General features: G+C 41.3%; 1 protein-coding gene across 3 annotated transcripts in view; it reads right to left on the bottom strand.

Annotated features, from left to right (window-relative positions):
• Positions 1 to 2,617: 2,617 nt before the first annotated feature.
• The window catches only part of LOC142104522 (ninjurin-1-like), a 327,591-nt gene continuing 319,633 nt past the window's right edge, over positions 2,618 to 10,575 (bottom strand). For all 3 annotated transcript variants that reach the window (XM_075189241.1, XM_075189243.1, XM_075189242.1), the window contains one exon: positions 2,618 to 2,992. In XM_075189241.1, the coding sequence (XP_075045342.1) occupies positions 2,845 to 2,992 (148 nt within the window). In that variant the 3' untranslated portion in view covers positions 2,618 to 2,844. The remainder of the gene's footprint in view (positions 2,993 to 10,575) is intronic.

Genomic DNA, 10,575 nt, shown 5'->3' with positions numbered 1-10,575 from the left:
TTATGTTGACAAAGGAAATAATGTACCTATTGTATTGCGGTGAAGGTTCATATGTGATCACATAATATATCATACCAAAATATGTGTACCAGATAAGTAGATAGGTGAACATTGATGAAGCTTAACATAGTTCTTGGATCACCAAACCTGGTCGGTCAACTTGAAGCCGCAAAATGTGTGAAACAATATAGCACATGATTATTCAAAAACCCCAAGGGTATTAGTCGTTTAGAGTGGTCTTGAGAAAGCTGGCTTGACCAACGATTTAAGCATTGGGTTAAGCCTGTATCTCGGACACCCGTGTATCCCCACTTCAATCCATCCTAAATGCTGCTGCAAGACTGATCTTTCTCATCGCTCCACATCTGCTGCACCACTTTGCAAATCCCTACACTGTCTCCCTGTGTCCTCCAGAATCAAATTTAAATTACTCACCCTTACCTACAAAGGCCAACAACACCACCCCTGCATACATCTCAAATCTCATATCAAAATACTCTCCCTCCAGCCCTCTTAGATCTACCTCTGACCAGCGCCTTGTCTCGTCTCTGGTAACCTCCTCTCACTCCCGCCTACAAGACTTCTCCCGTGCTGCTCCCCACTTATGGAATTCCTTACTATGCCCATTGAATCTTTCATACAGACAAATCTTAAAACTTTCTCTGAAAACCCATCTCTTTTTGAAAACTACCCTTATCCCCGATGATACTACTCACACTAATGCATCCTCACCACTGTCCCAATCTCCACTCTGAGCCACACTCGCTCCTCTTGTTTCAGCTGCTCCCTCTCCCTCTTAGAGTGTAAGCTCTCTGATGAGCAGGGTCCTCCATACCCTTTGTTTTCATGTCTGCGTTTATTTTGTCTACCTTGTATGTCCCTGTTCTATGTATGTCTCTGTTTCCCTACTGCGGAGCACTGTGGTGTCTTACAAATCTACGATAATAATAATAATAATAATAATAATAATAATAATAATAACATGCATTCCTAATATACCTATGGATGGTTCATAACTAGTAGCAGAAATATGGTTTACCAGAGGTAAGTGGGGCACGTTAATCCTTCTCCTCCCCCAGAGGTCCCCATACATGTTTGGAAGAGCAGATTGTGGTGCCTCAGGGGAGTGGCCTAGCATTGCCAGGTCTTTCCCCAAATTTTGCAATCCCGTGTTTCCTCCTTGTTCATAACCAAATTAAGAGGTCACTTGGCAGCACAATTCAACCTCATAATTGCACCTTACCCTGCACCATATTAAAACAGCTCTCTCCACACACTCCACCTGCCCCTTCCACTAGCTCCCACTCTATAGTCTCCATTTTCTACCCTACCCCATCCAATACAGCTCCCTCCACTTGCTCCATCAACCCTCTCCGCTCGCTTTCCTCTACCCCTATCACCTCTATTTGCTTCCCCGCCAAATCCTGAGCAACTCCCTCTTCTCGCCCCACCTACCCCTTCCCCTCACTCGTATGACCTCCCTACCACCTGTCTCCTGTCCTCTTGGTATGCTTTCCTTCGTTCCAGTTGTGTTTTATAATGTAGTTATTTTCTATTTTGTTTCTTCTTCTATTTAGTTTTACTGATACTATTGTTTCTCTTGCCCCTTACTTATTTGTGTATTGTTTTGTTTATATTTTCTATGGTGATGCGGATTCCTTGGCACCTTATAAATAAACTATGATGATGATGTTTATATGAAAGTCTAATATGGTTTCAGCAGCTACATGGGCATCGTAGAAATCATACGTAGACAGTTTGCGGTTTAAAGATTGACAGTGAGATTCGGGTGATCCAGGAACTGATGTTTTATCCCCCAATGTAATACTTTACATACCTATCTGCTACCAGTGTTATATATGGATACATTGGGGGTAACGGTTGGAAGTTCAAAGGAATACATTGTTACATTGTTACATTGTTGATGTGACAAGTGAAAGAATAAACTTTATAATAGTTTTGGGCTTTGCTACGGGTAATGTGAACCAGGATTCTCTACGTCTAGTGTAAATTGCAAACTGTTACAGCTGAAAACCATTATGTAATTACATTTTCTATCAGGGGCAAACGCATGATTTGTAGAGGGGGGTTTCCACACCACGCCGCCAGTGGGCGTGGCCAGCATGCATGGGGGCGTGGCTATAATTTTAGGCAGTGCTTGGCTGCTCTCCAACTCTTCCTATCCCCATAATATACATTGGCATTTCTGTATGCACTATTGTTTGGTGAACGCAACTCTCCCTTTTCAAGCAGAGCCGTGTGAAGCGGGGGCAGGGTCCAGCCACCTCAATTATACAGTGCCCCAGGATTGGAGGGGGTTTCCAGGCACTAGGAACCCCCTCGGTTTGCCTATGCCTATGTTATTCCCTTTTCATCATTGAGATTTCTTCAGAAAGATTTCTACTTTCACTGAAGCTGAAAGTTATAGGTTCCAGTAGTTCTAAGTCTCGACCGTGAGGCTGAGAGTTGCAGGTAAAAGAGTCACAGCTGGAAGTTATAGTAGAACAGTGTCAGGCTTGAGATTTCAGATTAACTAGAAATCCTTGTTCCTTCATAGCCTCTGATCTAATATATGAGCAACAAGGACAAACAGAGAATTTCTAATAAAGTTGTTTTTTTTAATGTTACACTGTAGCAAAAAACACAATGCAACTATATAGTTCAATCACTGTCACGTCAAAGCAGACGGCTCGTTCCTTTGACTTCAACAGAACCAGTAATCCTCTTTTTTTTTTTCAAAAGTGACTTGAACTCTCGTCAGCATTGAGCCACATAATTGTATTCTACATTGTCCGGAAACACTTCAGTCTTCACAGAAGGCTACGCCGCATTACATGGATCCTGTTAGCACTCAGCAGCGGTCTCCATAGCGAGAAACTTGTGGTCCTCGGGGGTCGAGTGGAGAGGAGAAAACCAGAAGGCAGTGATGAACACATTGACAGCTGTGATAATTAGGATTAGCCCGGTCACAATGTTATTCAGCAGGTGTACTCTGCAAGATGAAATGAAGGCAGATCAATGATCAAAGGGAACGCACAGACAGAGAACTCGCTATATACTCTAATTGTAGTGATAGTGTAAACCCCAGAGAGATGGTATTTCTCACACTTTAGAAACTAGGAAGTCTAATTGTCTATAAGTTGGCAGTTTAGCAGTTAGGAGATGAATGGGTTTATTTTCCCAATGCCTGTGGAGGAATAGAGAAAAGGCCAATTGACTGGTAAAGGGGATTTTCAGCAAAAGTCAACAGTGTTTATCATAAGTCATAAGATATCATTTGTGGCGTCGAGCACAGAGGAGTATTTAAGGGCTGGAAAGTGATATATTTAGGCAACAAAGGCACAGGTCTACTGAAGGACGAGTGTCTCTCAACTGAGGTTCACACTTTGGTCTAGAGCGAAGACCTTTCTCCTCAGAACAATGCCTTTGGGTAGGCGACGCACAAAGACATTGCGCTAACAATGGACTTAGTAATTAGAGAGCACAAGAGTGGAATCAGACAGCGACTTAAAAGCAGGACACGATATAGGGATGTATAGTCAAGACATAGGCCAAACTATAACAGGGCAAAAGGACTATATCCGGGATAGACTATAACTAAACAGGACAGACCAGGACGGAGAGTACGGCCACCTACAGGCAAATTTTAGCCCAGGGGGTAAGAGTCGACTCACCAACCTATTTTAAGTGAATAAATATGGAGGTGGCCCAGTGACCCAGCCCAAATTAGCCCACTATGGGACCGGACAAGGTGGCAGATGCCCCCCAGCCCAGCCTGCCCCTGGCCACCAAGTCTAACAAAAGCAGAAGGTACAAGGTCACAACTGAACAGACAAGAGCACTCTTCAAATAAGTATAAGGAAACTTGGAATAGGGCCGATGCTTCTGGAAATTGCTTGCACCTGACCTTGTTAAAAGACAAGGAATTCCCAATACAGAACAACAGATATAAACAGAAGAGTAGGTAAAGGAATTGTCCAACAGTCTACAGGTCCTGGATTAAATTCCGGGCACAACCTTCCAGTAACAGTCTACTTTGTTATAAAAGATTGCACACTTATTTCTGAATGATTAATTAATCTAGTGATTCTTGGTGACTACACCCATCATGGGAAAAAGATTGTCAGTGAACACGACAGCACAGCAGCCCCACGAGTAATGTTTAAGACATCAGTCTGGAGAATGGGTTCCGTTGTCATGGAAACGTTTTTACTCTGACAGCATTGTACAGTGTTGTATATACATCAACTACAGCACCAACCATACTCAAAGGATGAGTCAGAATTTCATCTCTTATCAAGACACATATATATGTCTCTCTTATTACTATACTTTTTTATATCCATCATTAATTGTTTAAAGAGGGCCTCCTATTTAAGACAACATTGCCTTATTGCTGTGTACATGTCTTCCTGCAACCTTAATACATTGCTTTTCACCCAGGCCTTTGTTCCTCTTGGATTTAACATGTATCTGCTCTGCTCTGTTCAGTGGCCCACAACTTTAACCACAGAGCACTTCTGAGTGGCAACCAAGGGCAACAAGAGATACACCTACTCTACTCTTTATATAAAGACGTTGGTGTACAACACAGAGGGGTGCCAGGGAGATAACGCAGTCTATCTAGTAAAAGCTGCATGATGACATGTAGAAACTAATAAATTCCAGTTGTCTGGAGGTAGGAAAAAAAAACATAATAGTTTTCATTTTCAATTTTAACGTCTATGTTTTAGGCCCCAAAGAGCTACTAATAGGGATTGTCAAGACTTTGGACTCTCGGCAGTGTAAGTCACTCTCCCGAATACTGCTTCACCTTGTCCTGAAGTGAGCGGGGACTTGATGATGCGATTCGTGATTCACAAACAACATTCCGATGTGTGATGACACAATTCACGCAGTCACACGCCCCACCCTTGTACCGAGGACCTTCCCCCTAGGATCTCCCCGAGGGGAAGTCCAAAGAGTAGGCAAGTATGATTTGGGGCGCCCTAAAAAGTTGGCACAATAGAGGGATATAGCTGTAGTTAGATGTATCTTTTATTGATCAGAAACCACTCGTGTTCATTTGGAGTCCTGACACATTCACAGTAACCCACGTTTGTGTTCTCTAAACACAGTTCTCTCACCTCAGGCACTTCTGTGATCACACAAAGCAGAACAAAGGCTAAAATATTAAAGACGTCTTGCTCCTCTACCCTGCGGATTTATATGGAAGTGGTGAGGTTTATCTTGTCTAATCTCACTGCATCTTTCTCAACCTCTTTGCTTACTAATACTTAGATACCAGCTGTTTCCATACACCCTACAAACCAAGTTAAGCCTGGATGGGTCAATGAATAAGACCATTACACTGATATACTGTGAAGAGAGCTATTAAGAGTCCCGTTGGGTGGGAAAAAAAATGTATTGTCTTCTGCAAAAGGAAAAGGTTGGAATTTATAATTACTTTCCTATATTATTGGGTACAATATACTATATTAAGTGCTGGCTATTATTCTTCCGCTGATATTTTATTTAAGATATAATTGTCGGCTGCATTGTGATAAGAACTTTATATACAAATATTTTATACATTTTGTATTACACCTCTCTCCAGTTTAACCACAAATAATAATGAGAAAGCCCCGTTCTCCCGTAACAAATCTTCTGACAGTCTAATCTTTTCTTTGGCAAGCGTTGCGTTCACTGTTAGAGGAATATACTAAATATTTCTAAGTATCTCTAAATCTGGTGGCTCTTAATGTCTGGCAGCATCCGACGCCCTGCTGAGAACGTAGGAAGCTGATTTGCTTTGAGATTGCGGGCTTAATTCTTTGTTAACAAAGTGACCATATCCACTTGTTGAAGAGAAATCCCTTTAAATAATGATTGATGAAAGCTTTATCAAGTTAGTTTCTTGTCGTTTGGATTATTATTTAAGCGAAGGCTCTAAAGGCAGCCCACAAAGGACTCTTTATTAACAATCATTACGTATATCCCTGTTTGTACGTAGATGGGTTAACCGGAAAGCCTACCGCCTCAAGTATGTGTGTACTTGCGTTGCAGTACTTACTGGGTCACGCTCTATAAACTATAACACAACTGATTTCTAAATGACAGATTGTTTTCTAAAACATAGTCTTAGGGCTAGATTTACTGAACTGCGGGATTGAAAAAGTAGAGGTAATGCCTATAGCAACCAATCAGATTCTAGCTGTCATTTATTTAGCACATTCTACAAGATGACAGCTAGAATCTGATTGGTTGCTATAGGCAACATATACACTTTTTCAAACCCGCAGTTTAGTAAATCTAGCCTTTACTCTTTACGTAGCCCACCCACTGGCAGACTATTGAGGTATTTTGTTTTTGTGGGTACCTGAGGGTCCTAGTGAAAATCATTTTTTGGGGGGTAGTAAACCTTGCGTTGAAGGCCCTGAGAGGTAATGAGGACACACCAATCAGGGGCCTCTTAAGAACATCTTGGGCCCCCGGGCACAGCAGTGCACCGGGGCCCCTATATATACCAAAAAACTTAAAAATGATTATATATATGGGCCCTGCAGCCCAGGGGGGCCCGTCGGAGGCAGCAAAAAAAAAAAAAAAAAACAGGAAAAAAAAAAAGACAATACTTATTTTGCGGTCAGCTGGCGATCCGGCTCCCTCCATGGTCTCCTCCTCCATCGCGCTCCGCAATGGATGTCGGGGGGGGGGGGGGGCGTGATGACGTCACGCCCGACATGCACTGCGAGCGCCGCATGGAGGAGGAGACCATGGAGGGAGCCGGATCGCCAGCTGACCGCAAGGTAAGTATTGTCTTTTTTTTTCCAGGTTTTTTTTTTTTTTGCTGCCTCCGACGGGCCCCCTGGGCTGCAGGGCCCCCGGGCACCTGCCAATTGTGCCCAATGGGAAAGACGGCCCTGACACCAATGAATTAATTTTGATATGTATTACTGTATGTGTAGCGTGCTTTGGTTTAGAGAAAGTTTTAGGGGCTAGAAATAAGTGCTTTTATTTAATCTCTTATTTTTTTAAAAACTTTTATTTAATAGTATAACTCCCAGTAGGTTAGACCTTGTGGGGCACTATAATTATCATCATCATCACCATTTATTTATATTATATTTTCATTTCATTACATCTTCAGCTTGTTTATTTTAATTTAAGCTGACATATTTGTTTAGCTATTTATTTTTACACTGAGGACTCTCGCGGCGGTCGAGGGAACTTGATGATCGTGAGATCTCTGGGAATTTCCGGACGCGGATTGACTACGTCCTGTATCGCCATCAGATCATTCTACCGAACACTGCCCTGGGTGGTCTGCTGGCCGGTGACTGTTAAGAGCGATTCTTGGTCGATGAGCTTGAGGCATAAACAGGTTAAACTACAGTATAGGGAACCGTGAAAATATATATGTAAAATAAAGCGGAATTAAACGCAATAAACACAATATCAATCAACGCCTAATTTGGCCACACAAGTAGTTGGTCCGTGCAGCTAGATCACTTGTGGTTTCGCTGGAGCTCGTTAGTGTGATTGATAGGTGGCCACACACGTAGAAGCCAATAAGGGTGGTTTACTGACGTGACTGATACTGATCCGATCGATCTCCATAGGATCATTATTGGCCATTGAGGATGTTTTAGGTCTGTGATATTGCAGGGTTTGTTGCTGCGTAGATCAGATCTGGAGGTGAATGTATTGAGCAGCAGATTGTTGCTTAATACATACAAAAATTCACAGGGTTTAGCCTTTAATAAGTCGGCTGCCACAATTGCTGAATATCGATCATTCTTGTTATTTCCTTCCTCCTTACTATATTGCAACCTGTAAATGGATTTTATTCACAGACTAAGGGGCATATTTAATAAAGCACGATAGTGCTTTTAACGGGTCATTAAGGTCCCACAGTGTCCTCCGCAAATTTATTAAGGGGGCATCGCAGCAGATATCATGGATATCTGCTGCTTTGCACTCCTCTTCGTTTTTGGGAGCAGTCACCATTCAACAGAATGGTGACTGCTCCTGGCCGCAATCTAACAAGTCCCGATGATGTACGCTGAAGCTGGCGTACATCATCGGAATTGAAGAAATCTAATGCTGTCAGCTCTGCTCCGATGAGCAGAGCTGGACAGCGCATGTGTGGAGGGATCACATGATCCCTCCCTGTCACTCAGCGCGCTCTCTCTGCAACGGATCTGTGTGCGCATGTCCAGTGCTTGGAACTGGACATGCGCAATTGAAGAGTGAAGAGAAGACCCGAAGACAGTGCTTCCGAAGAGGGGGGTAAGTATGATTTTTTTTTATCACTGAAACAGCAGTTTTTCGGAACTGCTGTTTCTGTGCAGGGCTGTACATAAATGTGAGAAATAGTTCAATCCTTATAATTGCGATAAGGATTGAAAACTACTTTTCACTTTATGTGAATATTGATAAATGTGCCCCTAAATCACTTCGTGGACAGTAATATCGACACTGCCACCTTCTATTCACAAAGTACCGTCTAGACCAGGCCTGGCCAACCCGTGGCTCTCCAGGCGCTGTCAAACTACAAGTCCCATCAATTCTTTGCAAGCATATAGCCATCCAGTAGCTGGCAGGACGTGCTGGGACTTGTAGTCTCACAACACCTGGAGAGCCACAGGTTAGCCACTTCCTAGTCTAATCATATTCTAAAAAGGACGAGCATTGTAGCAAATATATATTTCATATTTTTTTTCTAAATGTAATTAATAACAAGGCCCAAAGCTATTTAGATTATGCAACATGTTAAAAGAGATCTTGATAATAGATTTCCTTTAAGTGGGTGTGTATGGCTCTGTCAAGGTCTTCTGCTATGGAAACTGCAACAATGTAAAGTTATTTAATGCATAAGAAAGGATAGGTTAAAACGACAATAATACATTTCAGCAGTTGAATCGTTCATGGTTGTCAAACTTTCTCTGATACAATATTATGTCACATCCAGAACCAACAGCAGCATCTACACTACAACCAAAGTGGAGGGGGTCAGGGATTTAAAATAATGGGTTCAGATTCCTTAACAGTATTATAATGACTGTTGTGATATTTATCTGTGTGTTATTGTGGTATCACATGGGTGTCTGACTTTTACTGACATCTAGGGCTAGATTTACTAAGCTGCGGGTTTGAAGAAGTGGGGATGTTGCCTATAGCAACCATTCAGATTCTAGCTTTCATTTATTTAGTACAAAATGACAGTTAGAATCTGATTGGTTGCTATAGGCAACATCTCCACTTTTTCAAACCCGCAGCTAAGTAAATCTAGCCCCTACTCTTTTTTTTTTTGCAGATGGTTGAATCTGTTGGCAACCCTGAAAGCATCTGAAAAAACCCCAGAGAAGGTCTTTTAATAACCAAACAGTAAAGTGTGTTATGTAGGGGCAGCTTCTAAAGTAAATATAATATAAGGGTATATTTACTAAAATTTCTAAAAATAAAAAGTGGAGTTGTTGCCCATAGCAACCAATCAGATTCCTGCTATCATTGTCTAGACTGTACTACATAAATGACAGCTAGAAGCTGATTGGTTGCTATGGACAACACCTCTACTTTTCCTTTTTTTTTGGAAGGTTTAGTAAATCTAGCTCCTGGAAAAAATAATCTAGTGTGTGATTAATGACAATTGCTGATATTTAAAAAAAAAAATCTGTGTTGACCAGGATATCAAATACAGAGGTCTGATGTCCCTTTATAAACATTACTTTGATTTTAAATCCAGTCACAGTTTTTTCTAATTATTTTTCAATGTTGTGGAACTGTTAACTTATTTACTTATTACAATTTTTTACTTTCATATTATATATAAACTGTATTCATACAAGAGAAGAGTCAGGTTGCAAAACACCACAATCTATAAATACATGTACATAATTAGATAATTAGCGTTTCATTTAAAACAATCCGTGTTTCCACTTTCTTGTCGTGTCTCTGTAGAAGTCACGCGAGTCATTAAATATAATTCTGTTCCAACAGTGGTTTTAATAATATGACATTAATCTGTCCAATGCTGCTATAGTTTGTGTCAATTATGACAACAGTGATTGAAGTTCAAATCTTAGTAAATTGTACCCGGTCCTCAGTCATAATTACTGCACTTGAGATCCTTCCTCTTTGTAACGAGACAAAAAAATACTTTTGATAAATGTAAGTTTTAGTAAACAGAATACTGACTGTGTTTTAATGCCATTTTGCCTACTTATATTTAGCAACTTACTTGACATGAACATTTAGGTCATTAAACGGAAAATGAGTAGAATCATTAATCATTCTAGCAATCTAATTATGCACTTATAAGACATTGTAGTTTTGTAACATTGGGAATGTGGACATTTGGATACAGCGGTTTACCGAAATGTCAAAATAAAATCTTTATTGCATAGAATTCGGTGTGGGAATACATAGCATGGCACTTATTTGGATGTAAGGTCTAGAACCCTACTACCCATGAATACAAGATATTTGGGGCCTGAGTCATTAAGGCATACTGAGCGCATCGTGCAGTTGTTCTCACGTAAATCGGCTCTGCGTACTCCCGGAGTCAGCAAGGAGCGGATCGCAAGGTACGTGGGG

The sequence above is a fragment of the Mixophyes fleayi genome, chromosome 10, assembly GCF_038048845.1.
Source record: "Mixophyes fleayi isolate aMixFle1 chromosome 10, aMixFle1.hap1, whole genome shotgun sequence".
In the NCBI taxonomy this organism is placed as follows: Eukaryota; Metazoa; Chordata; class Amphibia; order Anura; family Limnodynastidae; genus Mixophyes; species Mixophyes fleayi.
The sequence above is the reverse complement of the archived record's forward strand: the minus strand, read 5'-3'. Positions and strand labels throughout refer to the sequence as shown.